The sequence below is a fragment of the Psammomys obesus genome, unplaced genomic scaffold (genome assembly GCF_907164565.1).
Source record: "Psammomys obesus unplaced genomic scaffold, mPsaObe1.curated_primary_1811, whole genome shotgun sequence".
NCBI classification, from domain to species: Eukaryota; Metazoa; Chordata; class Mammalia; order Rodentia; family Muridae; genus Psammomys; species Psammomys obesus.
Window position 1 is genome coordinate 1,550,021 of NW_026590511.1, and position 21,712 is coordinate 1,571,732.

Genomic DNA, 21,712 nt, shown 5'->3' on the forward strand with positions numbered 1-21,712 from the left:
TGCAGCTGGTGCAACAGAAAAACGCCCGGTTACCTAAATTATTCTCTCTCTCTCTCTCTCTCTCTCTCTCTCTCTCTCTCTCTCTCACACACACACACACACACACACACACACACACACACCAGGGGCCTGGAAATGACTTGGATAAAAGCACTTGCCACTGAGTCTGAGAACCTGAGTTCCGTTCCCAGGACCTACATGCTGCTGAGAGAGAGCTGGCCCACAAGCTCCTTCACTGACCTCGCCCTTTTGCTGCCCCCTGTCAGCAGGTGTTGGCTGGCGCTGTTTACTTTGCGTTCATTGGCCCCTGTGTTGTGTGTGTGTGCTGCAGGGTTGTGTGACGTATGTGTGGCAGCCTGAGGTGGAGGTCCAGTGTCGCCTTCACTCTCTCCACCTGTTTCTGCAGGCAAGATCTCTCAGGAGAGCCAGGGCCCGCACTTATGCTGGTCTAGCCTAGGCACTCGCTCCTCCAGGGCTTCCCAGTCTCAGCCTCCTGCCACCTTTGTGGTTGCTGTGGATTTGAACTCCTGAACACAGTGATTGCTCTGCCTGTAAACATCCATCTCCCCAGGCCCAGGATGTTTCCCACCATAGGCACCAGCGGGGACAAATGTCAACTGTCACTTTGACTGGACGTGAGAGCCCACCCGAGAATTCAAACAACTATAAAAGAAAAACAGCTGTGACTGCTCCCATCCTTGAATTAAAGCTAGAGGCACGCGGCAGGTCTGCAGCAGGGTGCTGCCAGTCCCTCCACACCGCCCTGTCACCACCAGATTCCAAAAGCGAAAGCCGTCCGTGGGCAGGAACTCGGAGCCGCCGAGCAACTCAGCCAGGCTCCACAGCCCTTCCTTTGCGGGCCTATGGGCCCCCTGATGGCGATGGAAACCAACCCCTTCAGTACTGGCCTTTTTCATCAGCCGATCTCTATAACTGGAAGGCCCCTAACCGCCCCCCTTTTCTGAAAATCCCCAAGCTCTAACTGATTTGTTTGAATCTGTCCTATTCTCACACCAGCCCACTTGGGATGATTGGCAGCAACTCTTGCAGGTCCTCCTCACTACCAAGGAATGGGGATGGTCCTTCTTGAGGCAAGAAAGAATGTGCCAGGAACGGACGGGAGACCCTCCGTCCTCCCTAATGAGATTGATGATGGCTTTCCCCTCACCCGCCCCAACTGGGATTACAACACAGCTGGAGGTAGGGAGCACCTGAAGGTCTACCGCCAGACTGTAATGGCGGGTCTCCGTGGGGCCACTCGAAAGCCCACCAATTTGACGAAGGTAAGAGAGACGGTTCAGGGGCCGGATGAATCTCTTGCAGCCTTTCTTGAATGGCTCATGGAGGCATATCGCTGGTTTATGCCCTATGAGCCTACCTCAGATGAGCATAAGGCAATGGTAACTATAACCTTTGTAGACCAGTCAGCCAGAGATATTCGTAGAAAGCTCCAGAAAATAGAGGGTTTGCACGACAAGTCGCTGAAGGATTTAGTGCAGGTAGCAGAGAAGGTTTTCTATAGCCGGGAGACAGAAAAACAGGAGGAGGAAAGGAAGCAGAAAGAGCAGGAAGAGAGAGAAAGAGAAAGGGATAACAGACAAGACAGAAAGTTGACTAAGATCCTGGCCACTGTAGTGCAGGAGAGTCGTAATGATAGGGGAGAGTTCCTGGCAATTGGAGGGGCCCTCTGTCTAAGGATCAGTGTGCCTATTGCAAGGAGAAAGGACACTGGATCGAGGATTGTCCTAAAAGGAAAAAAAAAAAAGCCAGAAAAACCAAATGCCTGAGCCCTGGAGACCCGGGTCCTAACCCTGGGTGATGACAGTGACTGGAGGGACGGGGTTTGGCCCCCCTCCCCGAGCCCAGGGTAACCCTTAAGGTGGAGGGGAAGTCAGCCCACTTCTTGGTGGACACTGGCGCCCAGCATTCTGTTCTCTTACAAGACTTTGGAGCTAAAAAGGGGAAGAAATCATGGGTCCAAGGAGCCACTGGATGTAAACAATACTCATGGACTACCCAAAGAACAGTGGGCCTTGGAGTGGGCCGGGTATCCCACTCATTCTTAGTTGTCCCCAAGTGCCCGTACCCACTGTTAGGGTGAGATATCCTAACTAAGATAGGGGTCCATATTCATTTTAGACCAGATGGCCCACAGGTGACAGACAATAAAGGGATCCCATTCAGGTGCTGACGATTCAACTGGAAGATGAATACTGCCTGTTTGAAAAGGTGGTAAGTCTGGAAAAAGACATTGACTGGTGGCTAGGGAGACATCCCAGGGCATGGGCTGAAACGGCTGGCCTAGGAAAAGCAGAGAGACAGCCCCCAGTTCAGATAGAGCTGAAGCCTCAGGCTACCCCGATCGCGGTGCGATAATATCCAATGTCTAAGGAAGCCCGTGACGGGATCCACATACAGCGGCTCCTTGACCTAGGGGTGCTCAAAAGGTGCCAATCCGCCTGGAATACTCCACAGCTGCCAGTTCGGAAGCCGGGGAGCAACGACTATCACCGTACAGGACTTGAGGGAAGTTAACAAACAGGTCACGGACTTACACCCTACAGTGCCCAAGCCGTATAACCTGTTGAGTTCCCTTCCCCCTGACAGGGTTTGGTTTACAGTCCTGGACCTTAAGGAAGAGACCGGTGGCCTATCTGTCCAAAAAGCTTGAGTCAGTAGCGGCAGGATGGCCAAGCTGCCTGCGAATAGTAGCGGCAGTGGTGGCACTGGTAAAAGATGCAGACAAACTGGCTCTGGGCCAGGACCTCACCCTCTGTGCTCCTCATGCCCTTGAGAGTATCATAAGGCAGCCACCTGATCGCTGGCTCAACGTGGCCTATAGGAGGCTAAAGCAGCTGCTAGAGTGGCCCGTCCCTCGGGCTAGTCAAACAGGGTCCACCTGAAAGAGGGAGTGGAAATTGGGGGACAGAGACGCGAAGAATGGAGACAAGGCAGATTCCTGATCAAGTCTCCGTTTACTGAACGTGCAAACACTTATAAAGCAAAGGGCACAAGCAAATTTTTCTCACAGGAGCTACACATGTGTGCCACCTGGCGAGGCATGCCGGAATTCACTCAAGGTCACACAAAGTCTGCCGTCTGGTTCCCAAGGTTGCAGGGAGCTTGCTATCTATTTCTCAGGCTCAGAGCAACCCGCCTGCAGAGACCACCAAGGACAGTCTCTGAGAAATGGAACTATGGATAAGACCTGCATCTGTCAAGGCCAGGAGGCAGAATTCCCATTACCAGACTCCTTCACTAGAGGAAACTCTGTCCCAGTGGTACTAACCGCTGAACTGCCCAGAGAAGAACGACTAAACTACTCAGAAAGTGACTTAAAGCTAATACGGCAAAAACAGGGGATATTTGACACCGATGTGGGGGCATGGATTGACTCCAAAGGTAAGATCATTGTACCACAGGAAGACACTGAGAGATTAATAACTCAGATGCATAAGTGGACTCACTTGGGGGCAAAGAAATTGGCTGAAGTTGCCCGCCGATCCCAGTACCGAATACTAAACCTCACCGCCCTGACTGAGAGAGTGACTAGGGTGTGTGAACCTTGTCAGAGGGTAAATATAGGTAAGAGTTTCCAGAGCCCAGGGAAGCGGCTGAAAGGAACTGGACCCAGAATGCATTGGGAAATGGATTTCACTGAAATTAAACCAGCCAGGTACGGCAATAAATACCTCCTGGTTTTTGTGGGCACTTTCTCAGGATGGATGGAAGCTTTTCCCACAAAGAAAGAAACCGCCCTGGTCGTGGCCAAAAAGATTCTGGAAGACATTTTTCCTCGGTTCGGTATTCCAAAGGTAATTGGGTCAGACAATGGGCCAGCCTTCGTCGCTCAGGTAAGTCAGGAGGTGGCCAGGTTTCTGGGGCTCGATTGGAAGTTACATTGTGCTTATAGACCCCAAAGTTCAGGACAGGTAGAAAGAATGAATAGAACCCTAAAAGAGACTCTCACCAAATTGACCATGGAGACTGGCGGTGACTAGGTGGTGCTCCTTCCCTTGGCCCTCTTTAGAGTCAGAAATACTCCCTCCCTACTAGGCTTAACTCCCTTTGAACTACTCTATGGGCTTCCTGCTCCCCTGACTCTTTTTGGGGACCCCTTGACATAGCTAGTGGTAACTCTGACTTGTCCAGGCTGAAAGGACTGCAGCTTATTCAGAAAGAAATTTGGAGCAAGGTTGGCAGTGTATATGTGCCTGGGTCCTTGGAGGTGCCCCATCAGTTCCGGGTTGGAGATCTGGTGTACGTGCGACGACACCGCAGCCAGAATCTGGAACCTCCGTGGAAGGGTCCTTATTACGTCCTGCTCACCACCCCAACTGCCGTCAAAGTAGAGGGCATCGCAGCTTGGATTCACGCGTCACACGTCAAGCCTGCTCTTCATCAACCTGCAGACACCTGGAAAGTCCAAGCCTCCAGCAACCCGCTAAAACTGAAACTCATCAGGGACAATGAACTCTCCGACCAGTAAAGTGGACAAACAATGGTACCTCTGGGTGGTGCTGTTTGTACTTAATTGGGTAACTATTGACAGGAGCTTTGGCGATCCTCACCAGGCTCGCAAGGCCCTGGAAGCAATGTCTGCTAAACCCTGTGATTGCAAGGGTGGGGTGATGAATGGCAGAGCCTTACTAAATGGTGAGATTTGGGGGTCCAGCGAGGTCTATGCGCAAGTTGAGTGTGGCGCTACATGGGCATATAGAGCCCTACAACCTTCAGGGAGCACCCCAAGTTTAGAATGGCATTGTGTAACCAAGCCTAAAATGGTTTCTCATGCAAATGGGCGCCCTGGGCCTTGCCCTTGTGGTACCTATCAACAGGCTGTGCATAGCGGTTGCTCTGGGGTTGTGCAACAAGGTACTGGAAAAGATAACATCACCTATTTCACTGCCATATTGAACCAAGTCAGGGGGGCCATGGGGATAGGCGATTGGTCCCACAACGTGCCAACAGGAGGCCATGGATCTCAATTACCCCAAGCCCCTTGTTCGGGGATGGTAGGGAAGCCTGTATGCTAGAGTAAGGTACCTCCCATTCACCTCTCAGAAGGAGGAGGGCCGCAGGATCAGGTCAGACAAGAACAGGTTAAACAAGGCATTGAAGAGTTAATAGAGAAAGAATGCCCGTCGCTCAATTACCACCCTCTGGTTCTTCCTGATAGTAGGGGAAACCTTATTTTAGACCCCCAGACTATAGGTGTTATTACTGCAACTCATAGGCTCCTAAATAACACCAATCCTTCGCTGGCAAGTGACTGCTGGCTCTGCCTCCGACAAGGGCGGCCTGTTCCTCTGGTGCCCCCCCCCCTAAGGCCACTTATTCCACTGCTGAGGGGTCCTGCCACCCAGCACCCCCTATGAGAGTGCAGCCTCTCTTCAACCAAGATGTTACCTGTTTGACAAAACCCTACAAAAATGATAGCTCAGATCTACCTGTAAGGGCTGCTATCTTTGCCGTTTGTGATTCAACAATCGACATCTCCACAGCTCTCTGCCCTGACAATAACACTCTTTTCTTATGCGGGAATAATGAAGCCTATACGTTCTTGCCTGCAGAATGGACTGGGACCTGTGTACAGGCAATGTTACTCCCTGATATTAGCATCATTCCAGGGGACGAGCCGGTCCCAGTCCCCAGCTTTGACTTAATGGCTGGAAGAATGAAGAGAGCCGTTCAGTTCATTCCTGTTAGTGGGAATTGGGCTGACTGCCTCCATAGGTGCTGGGTCAGCTGGTTTGGGTGTTTCATTATATAAATACCAACAAACTGTCCCAACAGTTAATTAGTGATGTACAATTGCTTTCAAGCACTATCAATGACCTCCAAGACAGGCTCAATTCCTTAGCAGAAGTAGTTCTCCAGAACCAGAGGGAGATTAGACCTCATTACGGCTGAAAAAGGAGGAATCTGCTTAGCCCTACAGGAGCAATGCTGTTTTTACACTAATAAGTCAGGCATTGCTAAAGGAAAGATTAAAAAATCACAAGAAGATCTTGAAAAAAGGAGACGAGGATTAATAGAATCTCCTTTTGGAATGGGTTGAATGGACCGCTCCCCTATGTGCTTCCCTTACTGGGACCCCTTGCTACCCTTTTGCTCCTTGTCACAATAGTACCCTGTATTGTTAACCGATCGCTCGCCTTCATCAGGTAATGTGTAAGTGTGGTTCAGGTCCTGATGCTCCAGAGGCAGTATCAACCTCTCTCTACGGTTGATCCACAATTTTAGGGTTAAAATTGGAGCAAAAGGAAAAGGGGGGAGGAGTGAGAGCCCACCCGAGAATGCAAACAACTGTAAAAGAAAAACAGCTGTGACTATTCCCATCCTTGAATTAAAGCCAGAGGCACGTAGCTCCTGATGAACTGCTCCGAGATAGCCTTCAGTTGAAGCCAGAGGCAGATAGCTCTCAAAGGGCAGGATGAACTGCTCCGAGATAGTTTTTTAAAAAAATAAGGGCAGGGTGAATTGTTTTGAAAAAACTCACAAACGGCCAAAAACTGCAAACAACCAGCTGTAAACTATCTTCATGCTATTCTTGCTGACCAATCACTGTATAGAGCAAAAGTGGCCAGATTTTTAAGTATAAAAACCCTGTGCTTTGCATGCTCGGGGTCGTCTCCTGCCTTTGGAGGGGCGACCCTATCGAGATTGGAATTAAAAAAAAAACCTCTTGCTTTTGCATCGAGTTGTGATCTGTGGGAATTCCTGGGAAGGGTGCGATCTTGAACTCCTGAGCTGTGAGACCCCAGGTCTTACAGATGGAACCGCTGGGGAGATGGCATCTGCGATTGCCTGTGGGGTGATCTTGGTACGCCTGTCAACTGAACTGGTCTTGATTCTGGGCAGGCCCATCCCTGAGCAGATCCTGGACTGTGATACTGGAGAAAGCGAGCAGGTCAGTAGTGCTCAGGCGCTGGCCTCCCAGTGGCATTCTCCTGCTGGCTTGATTACCTCCAGGGCCTGAACCTGGAGCTGCACATTAAAATAAGCTGTTTCCACTAATCTACGTTTAAAAGGAGTCTGCTTATGTGTTTGTGTGCACGCAGAGCCTGCAGAGACCAGAAGAGGATGTCAGGTCCCCAGGAGCTGGAGTGGCTGGCAGCTGTGAGTCCTGGGATCTGGTCTGATCCTCTGGACGTCAGCGCTCTTACCCACTGAGCCATCGTGAGGTCTGTTGTTGCTGCTTAAAACAGAGTGATTTATCACAGCCGGCAACAAGACACCGACGAATTGCCAGACGTGATGTAGCCGAGTTTTGTTTGTTTGGCTTGAGGGACTACCTGGGAATGAGAAAAACAACTGCGATTATTTGAACTGAAGCCAGGTGCAGATAGCTCTTGTAGGGTAGGGTGAACTCTTCTGAGAAAAACTATCTACAACCAGCTGTAAACTATCTTCATGCTCTTCTTGCTGACCAATCAATGTATAGAGCAAAAGTGGTCTGATTTTCAGGCATAAAAACCCTGTGCTTTGCATGTTCAGGGTCGTCTCCTGTCTTTGGACGGGCGACCCTGGTGATTGGAATAAACCTCTTGCTTTTGCATCGAGTTGTGTTCTGTGAGTGTTCCTGGGAAGGGCGCGGCGATCCTGGACTCCTGAGCTGTGACTCCGGTCTTACAGGCTTGCGGTTATCAAGACGCGGAATGAAGCCCAGGCTACTCCGGTAGGTAACAGGAGTGCACCATCACACTCAGCTCAAAAAACAAAACAAGGCAAGCCAAAGACAAAGACCATGGCGGTTCACACTGGCCGTCCCAGAAACCCGGAGGCTGGGATGACAGGTTGCTAGGAATTTGAAGCCTGACTGCACTATAAACTCCAGGCCAGCCTGGGCTACCCGAGAGTTTGTCTCAAAAAAAGAGAGAGAGGAAAGAAGGGAGGGAAAGAAAGAGTAGCCAGGCAAGGTGGTGCGCTCAGGTCATCCCAGAACTCAGAAGGTGGAGGCGGAAGGATCTGGAGCTCAGGGTCAGCCTTGACCACATGGAGAGTGTGAAGCCAGCCTGGGCTACGTGAGGCCCTGGCTGAAGAACAGAAGGAAAGGAAATGAACGAACAGGCCAAGCACAAACGCACACAGCCCGAATGAAGCAACACAGTCCCAGAAAAGAGCCTGCAAGGAAGAGCGGTGTCAGGTTCCCATGGAAACAGCATCCTGCCCGCTAAGGTGGAGTCGAAGGCCCCGCCCACTGATCTCTGACAGCCAATCGCGGGGCCCGCTGTGCTCTGCGCACGCGCAAAACCGCCCCGTCCGCGCGGCCGCCTCAAGACCACAGGGACGGCACCGTATTGCGCCGACGCCAGACTGGTTGGTCCCCGCGCGTGCGCACTCCGGACGCCCGTCAGCCCTCGCGCGCATGCGCCTTCCCAGCGTGCTCCGAGCGCGCGGGCGGCGAGCACTTAAGTCTGTGAGCGAGAGCGCCGGAGCCTCCCGAGGTGAGTCGAGGCGCCCCGGGCGGCCCAGGCGACTGGACGACAGGAGGACCATCCGCACACGCCGCCGGCCGCCATGAAGCCCCCCGCAGGTACGCGCCGCCCCTCGCCCTCTCCGCCCCCTGCGGCAGGTGGAGCCCGCGGGGCCCCCGACCCCGACCCCTCCTCCGCGGAATGAATGAACTAACTTTCCCGTGACTTCATCCCCTTGGCACACCGGCCTGCGAAAGCGACGGCCTGGCTCCTGCCTCCCGCCCTTCGGCCTGGAGTGGGGTGGGCAGCCGACGGGGCTCCGAGCAGAGCCCGCACGCGGCGTGAACGCGCGGCTGCTGGAAGGCTACCCCAGACGGCGGCGTGCCAGCCGGGGTGCCAGGAACGGGCGCCAGCTGGCGTTTAGAGGGGTCGGGGTACTCGCGACTCCTCCATCCTTTCGTGGTTTCAGGGTTCTTTTTAGTTACGTGGGGGGGGTGTGCACGTGTGTGGAACGGAGGCCACAAGAGTGTGGGGATCCTCTGCACCTCAAGTCCGTTCCAGGTGGTGGCGAGGGTGCTCTGGAAGAGCGGGCAGGCACCCTTGACCATTTTCTGAGTACAATGGTCACGCCGCTTTGGCAGGGCTAGCTGGGAGACCCATCCTCCTCTTGCCGGTCCTGGTGGGCGGGAAGCATCCTCGATGGCGCAGCCGCCGGGCAGGGATCCCATCATCAGGTGTAGAGCCGCCCGAGAAGATGAGGGGCGTGTTTGGCTTTTATTTAATGGTATTTGGTGTGTGTGGAGGGATCCTCATGGGGAGTTGTCTCTCCTTCCACCTCGTGAGTCGTGGGCATTGAATTCAGGCTGTCAGGGTTGGCAGCAAGCGCCTTCAACTGCTCAACCACCCTGGCATCCCCTGGATTTGTTTAATCCAGAGCCAGGAACTGAGCCGGTGCCGGCCTGTCTTCCCAAGCGTGGGACACAGACTAGGATCTCACCTCCAGAATTTGCAAGGCTAGCCTCGGCAACTCGGCAAGTGCTCCTGCCTTAAACGGGAACCTTTAAACCTTAAAGTGGTGCCCTGGGTAGCACCACTTAAAAAAAAAATCCCAAAGGGTGGTCTGTGACCTGTGTGGTATCTTAGACTGTGGTCCAGGGTGTGTGTCGCCTCTCTGGGCTGCCACCGATGTGTTTTCTCATGCCATGGGATCATCCCCTAGTTGTGACCAGGCTCATGGAAGCAGGAATAGTTAGAATTTCTTGCTACACGGGAACTTGCAGATGACCCAAAGTGGAGGCGGTAATCCAGATGTTTACAGAAGCATGTCGCAATCCTAGTTCTCCAGAAGTTTTGGATTCTCTCTGTTCTCCTGGCTGGCCCTGTTCCCACTTGTACAGCCCTTCGTTTCTGGGTGTGTACACACGTGTGTGTGTGTGTGTGTGTGTGTGTGTGTGTGTGTGTGTGTGCCCGTGCATACAGGTCAGGGGTTGACACTGAGTAGCTTCCTAACTGCTGCCCGTCTCCCTTACTTTTTGTTTTCAAGACAGGGTTTCTCTGTGTAGCCCTGGCTATCCTGGACTCATTTTGTAGACCAGGCTGGCCTTGAACTTAGAGATCCTCCTGCCTCAGTTTCCCAAGTGCTGGGATGACAGGCGTGCCCCTCCGCACCTGATTTTATGATGGTGGGGACGGAGCAAGGGCTTTGTGCACGCTAGGCAAGCGCTCTGCCCACTGAGCCACAACCCCGTCCCTATTTTTATTTTTATTTATTTGAAACATGGCTGCCCTTATGTTCTCCATTTGGACCTCAGGCATGGAATCCTCTTGTTCCAGCCTCCCGAGCACTTAAAACAAGCACCAGTCACTCCGTCGAAGTCCATCTCCTGGTGGGGAGCCCCCTTTCCTGTCCTTGCCACCCGGTCTCCACAGCCTTCATTGCTGTGTCTTAAGGCTCAGGTGTGCTCTAGGGCAGGTGTGTGCCACCCCACCTTCATTTTACGTGGCTGTGGATTGTCCATTGGCGGTGCCCAGTAGCCTTGCTGGGACTGTGGGGTCAGCGACAGCAGCTGCTGGTGGCTCCTGTTGTGTGCCAGCCATGGCACCTGTCCTTGAGCTGTCCTGGTCATCGCAGAGTGCCGCCCGCCAGCCCCACTTGCATGCACCCTTGTCAGTGAGGCCCGAGAGGGGCAGGAATGGCCTTAATTATAGCTTGCCAGCACCAGGGGTGTGGAGGACCACACCTAATCCTGAATGGCATGTTGCTGGATGGCTTGTGGCGCCAACATGGTGTAGAGAACGGGACAGTAGGGAGACAGACTTCTGGAAGCCCCTTGGGGCCGGTCTCTCCCAGCGAGTGGTTCTGGACCCTCCTTTTTGGGAGAAGTTGGAAACCTTGAAAGGGTGCAGCCGGCCGAAGCCTGGGCTTCCATTTCTAGGACGGCCTTTGCCAAAGCAGCAGGGTTCCTCAGCAGGGGAAAGGGGCTGGGGCCAGGGCCCCTGTGTGAGGACACCCTACACCCCACGACCTGAGCAACCGGGGCACGGCTGTGTCTCCGCTCCTGACATCGCCACCCCGGCAGGTCCCGGGAGGAGGACGGTGGGCAGGCACACCTTGGCCGAGGCTCAGTCCATGTCTCCCGCCCCGGCAGCCTCCACTGGGGATGTTGTGGATGCGGCGCCCGCGCGCTCCTCGCCGAATCTCCTGCGCTGGGACCTGAGTGCCCAGCAGATCGAGGTGCTGAGCAAGGAGCTCATGGAACAGACGAAGCGTGTGTACGACCGCGTGGGCTCCCAGGATTTCGAGGACGTGTCCTACGAGAACACGCTGAAGGCCCTGGCTGACGTGGAGGTGACCTACACGGGTGAGCTCAGGAGTGTCTCGGGTCTGGGGGGGATTCCCACTTGCTGCTCCTCCCTGCACCGTGGCCATAAGGAGCCAGCTCAGGACAGCCTGAAACCTACTTTGTTGTGGCTTCTGTCTGCCGGTGTCAGCCCCTGCCTGAGCTTACAGACAGCCCTGGTCTGACTCTGTTTTCTTTCTTTTAAGGATTTTTTCTTTTTAAGCCAGGCTTTGTGGCACACATCCTTAATCCCAGCAGCTAGAGAAAGGTCTGTACACGTGTGCAGCTCCGACTGAGGCCAGAAGGGGGTGTCGAGTCCCCTAGAGCAGGAGCCACAGGCATTTTTGAAGTACCGAGTGGTGCTGGCAATGGTACCCGGGTCCTGTGGGTCCCCTGCAGGTGCTCGAACCACTGGCCATCTCCCTTGTTCATTTGTGTTCTGAGACAAGCCCTTACTGCGTAGCCCAGGCTTGCCTCAAATTTGCAGTCCCTCACTTCAGACTCCTGTGTGCTGGGATCACAGTCATGCGTGGGCCTGCTGACGGACAGGACACCTTTGCCTGCTGCGCCTCGGCTCTGTTTTGTTTTGAGTCCCCCTTCTGTGCCTGACACACCGTTCTGAGTCCCAGCCATCCTCCTGCCTCTGCCCCACACTTCCACAGGGAATCTGCTGTTAGCATGGCAACATTCCTGGTGCGGGGAGATGTGTGATCTACAAGTTTTCACGTCTCAGCCTCGGTGCCTCAGGCCCCTTCCAGGGCTGAACCGTGGCCATCATGGCTCCCCTTTTCACATCCTCCTGTGTTATCCTGCCTCCGCCCCGTTTCTATAACGCGATGCTAGGTGTTGCCACCAAGCAGGACAGCTTCTGCCTCAGGCCCGGCAGACACAGCAGACTGGAGGACTGAGAGCCCCTGTATGCCAGTGGACCAGGAAAGGCCATCATCAGATCTTGTGCCTGTGCACAGCAGCGCCCACAGCAGCCAGAGGACTGAGGACCATGCTGAAGCCTCTCGCCTCGGGTCCAGCAGGCTCCTTCCTTCCGCATCCCCAGGTGTGGTCCAGATGGGCCTGCCATCAGCCTGCTACCCCTCCTCAGGCTGCCTGTGGGGAAACGCTTACACTCCCCTCAGATGCAGCCAACTTCTCCTTTGCCTGCTCCAGCCTCAGCCAGGAAGGCTGAGTCCTTAGCCTGTTTCCAGCAATGTCCTCGTCCTCAAGGCTGAGGTAGGAATCACCCAGCAGAGCCTCCTTTGGCCTAGCGTCACTGTACCAGGCATCTGTTGATGCCCCTGCCAGCCTCTCCCACAGCCCTTCCTTCCCTGTGGGGGCTGGACAGATCAGAAAGAAAAGCAAGATGAACCCCAGTATGGTGGCGCACATCTTGAGTCCAGCACTCAGCAGGCCGAGGCAGGAGGATTGCCATAAATTCAGGCCTCCCCTGGGGCATATGGCAAGACCTTGTTCCAAAACAAAAAGAACAAAGAAAGAAACAAGCGGGTCTGGACTGCGCCCTCTCGGTGTCTCAGTTCGCCCCTGGGGACTCCGTGTGGAGGCCCGTGTCTCGTTTGCTCCCCTCTGGGGCCTTCCTGCGCTCAGGGTCCCCGGGGCCCTCCCCCCCCTGCCGCCCACTGTGTGCCGGGGCTCCTCACTTATTTATGGGCAGCTGAAGTGCTGAAGGGACCAGGTCCTTCCTGCGCTGGCCAGTGTCGCGCAGCTGTCTCTACAGGGACTCTCTCCGTGGCCAGTGGGTTAATCCAGGGTCACCACACCCAGACTGAGCCGTCCCTGGCCCATCCCGCACCCCGGCACCTCTGCTGCTTGCCTCTGGACTCTGCGGGTCTCTGCACCTGGGTCTCTGGCTGGCGCTGTGCGTGTCAGAGCCTCTCTCCTGTTGGTGGCTGCATGGTCCTCGGTCCTCTGGCTGCTGTGGGCGCTGCTGTGCACAGGCACAGAATTTGATGATGGCCTGTGCTCTTGGCTTCCTGCTGGGGAAGCGACTGGCTGGCTCACAGGCCAAGTGCAGTAGCGTTCAAGCTTGTGCGGCCCCAAATTGAGGCTTGCTCCTGTCTCACGGCGCTAAGATGGCTTCACTGCCTGCCTGGGCGTGAGCAGGGCATGGGCCCATCGCTCCGTCAGCGTGCCTGAGCCCGGCCGGGGGCAGCAGGGTCTCCGCAGGCGGCCGGAGGGCCTGCTCCGCTCACCGTGTCCCCGTGTCTCCCCCTCAGTGCAGAGGAACATTCTGGACTTCCCACAGCACGTGTCCCCGTGCAAGGCCATCCGCACAGCCAGCACGGAGGCTGACAAGAAGCTCTCGGAGTTCGATGTGGAGATGAGCATGAGGCAGGACGTGTACCAGAGGGTCGTGTGGCTTCAGGTGGGTGGCGGGGTTGGCAGAAGCCCTGGCGGAAGGAAGCGAGGCCCCGGGGCGCTGACCACGCGGCTGGTGGCCTTGATGCCACTGTCCATGCAGGCTGTGCGCTAGAGCCACTTTGGGGGTGCAACCTGAACCCGGATAGCATGTAGAGCGCAGGCACCATGGTTGCCGGCCCAGCGTGCTGGCACCTTCACTGGGGCCAAGGTTTCTGTTATTGAAATACCTGTAATTATCACACAGTTGTAAGATGTGATTGACAGGCTGAGACAGCAGGATCAGGAGTTCAAGGCCTGCCAGGACCAGTTGGGATAAAACAGGGTGTTAGGGTGCATGCCTCTCCTCTCGCACTCAGCTGGTGGAGATGAGGCTCCAGGCCATCCTTGGTTCCGTGATAAGCTGGAAGCCAACCTGGGCTATGTGAGAGCCTGTTGCAGTAAACAAAAGAGGGCTGCACCTTCAGTGGCCAAGCCCTGCCTGGAGTCCCCCGGGAGAGGGGAGGCCACTGCGGCATAGCTCAGGTAGGTTGTCTGCCCTACACCAAGAAAAGAACAGAAAGAAAATTCTGCCTCGGAGCTCACGCCAGTCTTGTTGGTCGGCCTTTGTGCAGCCAGGAGCGCTTTGGCCCCGGCCGAGGCAGGCTGCGGTCAAGACTGGGGGTCCTGTTGTGATGCTGGGGGCGGGGTGTTTCTCCGTTACCTGTGCTGACTGGGAACGGGATGCTCTGTCTCAGTCTCAGGAGCTGCCGTCTCTGGGTGTCTCGGTGCCTGGCTGTGTAATCATTTATGAATTTGTTTCCTGTGGAGGTGGTTCTCTCCTTCCACCGTTTGTGGCCTGGTGATTGAACTCTGGTCTGCAGGCTTGGCTGCAATCACCTCTAACCTCAAACCCGCACCATCAGATTGTGGGTTTCTGGTTGGTTTAAGATATTTGTTAGCTGGGCTCCTTGGTGCACGCCTATAATCCCAGCGCTCAGGAGGCGGAGACAGGCAGATCTCTGTGAGTTTGAGGCCAGCCTGGTCTGCAAAGTGAGTCCAGGACAACCAAGGCTACGAAGAGAAACCCTGTCTCTAATAACCAAACAAACAAAAAGATGTTTGTTTTGGGGGCTTGGAGAGATGACTCAATTGTCAACACACTGATTGCTCCTCAAAGACCCAGGTTCAATTCCTAGCACCCACATGGCGGCTCAGAACTGTATAACTCAGGTCTAGGAGACCCAACACCCTCACACAGACATACATGCAGGCAAAGCGCCAATGCACATAAAAGTCGGTTTATAAAGTTTTTGTTTGTTTGTTTTAATCTCGTGTATGTTTTCTGTCTGTTTGTGGGTGTCTTCATATGTGTTGCGGCCCATGGAGGCCAGAAGCTAGCACCGTGTCTCCTGGAGCTGTAGTCACAGGTGGTTTCAAGCCACCTTGTGGGCGAGAGCCACAGAAGGGGACAGACTCTACCCTGCTGTCACCTGGTGTTTGACGTGAGTGTTTGCTGGCTGCTTCTAGGAGAAAGTCCCAAAGGACTCCCTGCGGCCTGAGGCAGCACGCTACCTGGAGCGGCTGATCAAGCTGGGCCGGAGGAACGGGCTCCACCTCCCTCAGGACACACAGGAGGTGAGTGTCCCTCTTCCCCAGGCTCTCCAGTCCCAGCCTCCCGAGAACATCTGTGTCCTCCGCCTGGGCCTGAGCCAGAGAAGCAGCTCTGTAGAGAGTCACTGAACCCAGACCGTCACGGCCACCCGCGCTTGGCTCTGCCCAGCCTGGAACGTGGGTCCCAGGCGTGCCTCCTGGGCTGCCCTGAAGACCTGGCACGCGCAGAGACAGCTGTCGCGCTGTTGCATCAGGCTGCAGAGCAGGGGGACAGCTAACTGGAGCACTGAGGACAGGTGGCCCGGCACTGGCCAGACCTGAAAAAGGAAGTGATTCTGTGGATGCCCTGAAAGGCAGCTCCCGAGTGGAGGTCCCGCCAAGGTGATCCCACCCCCGAGGCCGCCAGCTGCATCAGAGCCCAGGACCTGCTGAGGGGCAGCATCCAGATCCACCGGGACTCTCGGGCAGAGCTGGCCCAGCGGCCCCTGCCTAGTCAGTGTCACAGCGAGCCCACATTCTGGCAGGGTGGGCCAGGGCAGGGCCTCCCGGGGGCAGTGCGTCCTAGCGTTCCTTGCCTGGTCCCCGGCTCTCATTGGCTGGCTGGCTCTGAGGAAGTCGGAGGCGTCTTCCGGCCTGCGTCTTTGCTCAGCAGAGGCCCAGGAGTCCCTTCGGGCCACCTGTGGTCCCAGTCCCTGTCCCAGCGTCGTCTGCTGAGAAGTTCCCGTAGCTATGCCGTCCACCGGCCAATGGCGGGGTCCACAGCCGGAGCCCAGCTCCCCGCCTCGCTTAGCAGAGGGCCACCCCATCAGTTTCTGTGTTTGACAGCACGTCCCCATCTCCATCTCCACGGCCCAGAGCTCAGGCCGCAGGCCCAGGGTCCTCCCCACCTGAGGAAGCCTGGGAGAGGGCACCAATTCAGGGGTGCCTGGGGGGCAGCAGAGGCTGGCGCCCTCACGGCCCGCTGTGTCTCTGCAGAAGATCAAGAGCATCAAGAAGAGGCTGAGCCTGCTGTGCATCGACTTCAACAAGAATCTGAATGAGGACACTACCTTCCTGCCCTTCACACGAGAGGAGCTAGGTGGGCATGCCACAGGGGCGGGGGTGGGGCCCAGGGAGGGAGGGTCCTTCCTTGGGAGGCAGGAGCTGGCTTCTGCTAACCCAGATCCCTTCTGCTGCAGGAGCCCTGAGCTGAGGCAGCCATGGCCGTCCTGGCATTTCCCTATTAGCCGGTGGCCAGGGCCCCACAGGCGCCCGACCACACAGAATGGGTTTTAGCCGGGACAAGGGGTGGTGCTTCTTGGCCCTGGCCCGGGGCCTTGGAGGACCAGCGCCCACTTGCGGTGTCTGGGCCCTCACCCTGGGCCTGTAACCCCCTCGCCCTCTGGTACATTAAGGACCTCAGCAGGTCTGCTGCAGGAATGTACTGTCATGGCCCCTCTCCTGCGTCTCCTGCCTGGGATGGCCTCCTAGATGCTCCTTAGCCCTCACTGCACTCACTGGCCGCCTGGAGACATCATGGCCCAGGCCCAGGGTTGCCGGCCCGCCCGCAAGGCTGTGTCCTGACAGCATCCGCCGTACCCACAGGCGGGCTCCCTGAGGACTTCCTGAACTCGCTGGAGAAGACGGAGGATGGCAAGCTCAAGGTCACCCTCAAGTACCCACACTACTTCCCGCTGCTCAAGAAGTGCCATGTGCCCGAGACGCGCCGCCTGCTGGAGGAGGCCTTCAACTGCCGCTGCAAGGAGGTGCGGAGCAGACGCTCTGTCCCCCATGCTGGCCTCCCTTGGCGCCCTGCTGCCGTCACCCACTTTGGCCCCCTGCTCTCGAGCACACCTGCTGGCCCCTGCGCAGCAGTCCCCATTAGCTGTACAGCAGGTGTGGCGCATGGCCCCCCAGTGCTGCCGTGCTCTTGGCTGCGTGTCAGCGTGGGAGTTGCCCGTGAGGGGCTCAGCCTCAGCGGGACAGTCGGGGACAGGGACACCTGTCCTCAATTCCATGGGTTTTAGAGTAACTGGGGCCCGAGTGCCGCAACTCCCCGCAGCTGCAGGCTGAGGTGCACGCTTGACAGCTGTGGCCTGCTCAGAACAGCCTGGGGTCCTCGCAGCTGGGAGGGGTGGTCACTGTCGCTTAACAACGCAGGCCCTCGGGACTCCTCACCGAAGGTCTCCGCTGGCCTCCGAGGGCCCCATTCGTGGCGACCCCATTCGTGGCTGGTGCTGCCTCTGCGAGGCCTGCTGCCCTCCTGGGTGTGAGTTGCCATGTGGTCTGGCGGTAGAGTGGCCAGGCCACCCAGTTGGGATGGCTGCCCCTGCTCCGGGCACAGTGCTCATTGTTCTGGGAGGCCTGCTCTTCCCTTGTGCTGACCGCATGGAGCTGGGCTTGTCCCCACTGGTCTGCTGGAGCGGGTTGGTGGCAGGTCCACTTGCCGCGTGCTCAGGTTGGCGCGGCCTATGGCCAGTCCCAGGACAGCCGGCCCAGAGCCCTCCACACTTGCGCCCCTGGCCAGGAGGTGCAGAGCTGGAGCTGCCTGTGTCCCCGCAGGAGAACTGTGCCATCCTGAAGGAGCTGGTGTCCCTTCGGGCGCAGAAGGCCAGCTTGCTGGGGTTCCAAACACACGCCGACTACGTCCTGGAGATGAACATGGCCAAGACCAGCCAGACAGTAGCCACCTTCCTAGGTAGCCACCCCAGCCGGGCGGCTCGGCTTTGCCCCACTCCCTCAGCCTGTAGAGCCCTTGTCCCTGCTCACGGGCACATCAGCGTCCAGCGGCTGCTGCACGCAGCTGCCCTTGCTGGCCCGTCCTGGAGCTCTGGGGTGATGGTGCAGACCTGTGTCCGTGCTGGGGGGTGCTGCCCTTCCCCGGGGCCCCCGGTGGCCGAGGGTGACAGTGCCGCCCCCACAGACGAGCTGGCCCAGAAGCTGAAGCCGCTGGGCGAGCAGGAGCGCGCTGTGATCCTGGAGCTGAAGGAGGCAGAGTGCGCCCGGCGGGGGCTGCCATTCGACGGGCGCATCCACGCATGGGACATGCGCTACTACATGAACCAGGTGGAGGAGACGCGCTACCGCGTGGACCAGCACCTGCTCAAGGAGTACTTCCCCATGCAGGTGGTCACGCGGGGGCTGCTGGCCATCTACCAGGAGCTGCTGGGGCTGGCCTTCACGCTGGAGGAGGGGCCCGCCTGGCACGAGGACGTGCAGCTCTATTCCGTGCGCGACGCCGCCTCGGGGGAGGACATCGGCAAGTTCTACCTCGACCTGTACCCCAGGTGGGCGCAGGGCCTGCCGGGACTCGGGTCGCCGCCACTCTACCATGCTGCCCCCACCAGCCGAGGTAGCCATGCCCGGGGACCACGCGCTGGCTGGCTGCGGCTCGGGGTGCCCGGGGCCCTCTCCTCTCTGACCTCATCCCCCCCAGGGAAGGGAAGTACGGCCACGCGGCCTGCTTCGGCCTGCAGCCTGGCTGCCTGCGGCCCGATGGCGGCCGGCAGCTGGCCATTGCGGCCATGGTGGCCAACTTCACCAAGCCCACGCCCGACACGCCTTCGCTGCTACAGCACGATGAGGTAGAGACCTACTTCCACGAGTTCGGCCACGTCATGCACCAGCTCTGCTCACAGGTGTGTGCGGGCCCTCCCGGGTGAAGGGTTTCCATGACACTCGCTTCCCGAGCGAGGGTGTGTTCGTGTGTGTGTGTGTGCGCGGGCTTGCGTGTGCAGACAGCCGAGCCTCACCCACCGTTTGGGTTGGCTCCCAGCTCAGGTTCCCTGTCGCTGACCCGCCTCTCCTGGGCTGTGGTGGCGGCCTGCCGCAGGCCCCTTCCCTCCTCACACTGCCATCTCTACGCAAACATCTCCCGACACTCGCATCTCAGATGGCTTTGGGGTACAGTTCAGCCCGGAGCCTCTCCCAGCCCTGGGCTCGTCGGTGCAGTCTGCAGGAAAGCAGAGCCAGGGCCTTGGGAATCTTAGTGTCAGGCTGGGGACCAGAGGCAGGGAGATGACGATGGCCTCGGTGGCCCCAGGCGCTGAGGCCCGATGGTGCCCGGACGCCGGGATGCCTAAGGTTGTGCCCGATACAGGCAGAGTTCGCCATGTTCAGCGGCACGCACGTGGAGCGGGACTTTGTGGAGGCGCCCTCGCAGATGCTGGAGAACTGGGTGTGGGAGAAGGAGCCGCTGATGCGCATGTCCAGGCACTACCGCACGGGCAGCGAGGCCCCTCAGGAGCTGCTCGACAAGCTCATCAAGTCCCGCCAGGCCAACGCAGGTGAGGCTGGCCCCCGGTGCTCAGCCTGGCGGGAGGCCTAGCGCAGGCGCTTCCCGCAGCTGAGGCTGACCTCTGACCTTCCCCCAAGGTCTCTTCAACCTCCGGCAGATTGTCCTTGCCAAGGTTGACCAGGCCCTGCACACGCAAACAGACGCAGACCCAGCTGAGGAGTATGCCCGGCTCTGCCAAGAGATCCTTGGGGTGCCTGCCACGCCAGGTAACCACGCGCAGCCCACCTAGTGTTCGGGCCCCCCCACCCCCGTCCCCACTCCAGGGAGCTGCCGAATGGGCCCCTCCAGGGGCTTGAGGAGACACAAGCCTCGCCTGCTCCTCCTGAGGCCTTGACCCGAGCCCACACTATCCAGTCTCTGCCACAGCCAGAGCCTGCTGGGGCCTCGTCCAGGGCCTTCATGCACACCATGCAGATCCCAGGACACCGCAGAGGTCCTGGGGCCTGTCACCGTGGCCCCATGTGCCCCTGCCCAGCCCATGCTGCCCCAAGGTGGGCACCGCAGCCTACTCACCGCTCCGTGTCTGTCCAGGGACCAACATGCCAGCCACTTTCGGCCACCTGGCGGGCGGCTACGACGCCCAGTACTATGGCTACCTGTGGAGCGAGGTGTACTCCATGGACATGTTCCATACGCGCTTCAAGCAGGAGGGCGTGCTGAGCCCCAAGGTGAGCTCTGCCCCTCCTCAGCCAGCCAGAGCACGGCGGCCTCCGGCTTCGGGAGGCTCCGAGTAGGCGGAGCTGGGCCCCACAGCCCCCGAGATGCTGACCCCGGGACCGCGGCTTCCCCTTGGTGAATGGAGCCCTAATGCCCACCCCACCCTCCTCCCCCCCCCAGGTTGGCATGGACTACCGGACCAGCATCCTGAGGCCGGGGGGCTCTGAGGACGCCAGTACCATGCTGAAGCAGTTCCTGGGCCGTGACCCCAAGCAGGACGCCTTCCTCCTGAGCAAGGGTCTGCAGGTCGAGGGAAACGAGCCTCCTGGCTGCTGACCGCTCCCCGCTCGCCGCCCTGTGCCTTAGCCCAGCCAGCCTGGGGCCTACGGATGAGCTGGGGGGTCATTTTCCACCCTGTCATACCCGGCTCAAGGTCCCCTGGCCTCAGGCTGCCCCAGTGGCTTCCTTCTTGCACTAGCCCCTCCCCGGCACCTGGTGGTGGACGTGGTTCTCTGTCCTCTGCAGCACAGGCAGCCATTAAACTTCACACGGGCACCCTGCCTGCCCCTCCCTCTGCACTGCTCTGCCCACAGGCGTGGCCTGCTGCCTTCCCAGTGCTCTGGGCTGTGACATTTTTGGGTCACATGACAGTCCAGCTGTTGGGAGGGTGCTAGGGAATGGTGCCAGGGTTAGCTGCCCAGTGCGTCACTCAGGGTCATTGTTCTCAACAAGCAGTTTCTGGACCTCTCTGGGGGAAGGTGGGGAGCAAGCCTTGGTGAGGCTCTGCCACTCGCTGGCTGTGTACAGTATTGCGACCTCTAGCTGCCATTAAATCTGCATTAAAAAAAGACATGTAGCCCAGGCTGGTCTCTGACAGCCAAACAGCAGACTGTGACACATAGTGTCAGAAGGCTGGTGGGCACAGCAAAGAAAGCCGGCGAGATCAACCCTGATCCTCCAGTAACACAAGACCCCAGCCCGTCGACGGAAGGGACATGCCCATCTGGGCTCAGAGAGGCGTGGCAAGGCAGGGGGTGAGCGACTCCAGGTCAATGTGGGCCCTGCGGGTCCTGCCTCAAGCAACCGGCCTGGGCAGTTTGAGGGCATTTTCCCAAACTGAAAAAGGACATTTTCCCATCTGGGCAGACCTCGCAGCAACTGCCCGCCACACAGGCGTGCGTGCTCGGGTCTGCGTCCCCAGCACTGTGAGGTTTCACAAGGCTGTGGCCCTTGTCCGCCTGGGCCTCCCTGACCAGGCAGCCTAGAAGACAGGCCGCACTGGAGACAGCCCAGGGTGCAGGGCCACAGTGGGTCACAACATCTGCAGCTCCAGGTTAGGGTTCTGCTGCTCCTTCTGGCCTCCTTCGGTACTGCACCCGTGTCTGCACGGGCGGGGGAGGGAGCTGTGGCCTGGAGGGGCGCTTACTGCTCCTGCAGACTGAGGCTCAGGGAGCCACCTGCCTCTCCAGGTCCTGGGGCCAGTGTCACCCTGCCCCCGAGGACTCCTGCTCACACACGGGGCATACAGGAAAGGATGAGCCGGGCAGGGTAGCACG

At 57.9% G+C, this 21,712-nt stretch overlaps 1 protein-coding gene across 2 annotated transcripts; it reads left to right on the forward strand.

Moving 5' to 3' along the window:
- Positions 1 to 8,372: 8,372 nt before the first annotated feature.
- Positions 8,373 to 20,998, forward strand: Thop1 (thimet oligopeptidase 1). 2 transcript variants are annotated; one of them, XM_055607811.1, is made up of 13 exons: positions 8,373 to 8,539; positions 11,069 to 11,281; positions 13,489 to 13,637; positions 15,140 to 15,247; positions 16,199 to 16,301; positions 16,808 to 16,968; positions 17,765 to 17,900; positions 18,126 to 18,489; positions 18,639 to 18,840; positions 19,302 to 19,488; positions 19,577 to 19,705; positions 20,031 to 20,167; positions 20,337 to 20,998. In XM_055607811.1, the coding sequence occupies exons 1-13, from the start codon at positions 8,524 to 8,526 to the stop codon at positions 20,490 to 20,492; spliced, it is 2,061 nt and encodes a 686-aa protein (XP_055463786.1). In that variant the 5' UTR covers positions 8,373 to 8,523; the 3' UTR covers positions 20,493 to 20,998. The 2 variants fall into 2 exon arrangements, with proteins under 2 accessions (XP_055463786.1, XP_055463787.1); XM_055607812.1 differs by lacking the exons at positions 8,373 to 8,539; positions 11,069 to 11,281 and adding an exon at positions 11,620 to 12,314.
- The last annotated feature ends 714 nt before the right edge of the window (positions 20,999 to 21,712 follow it).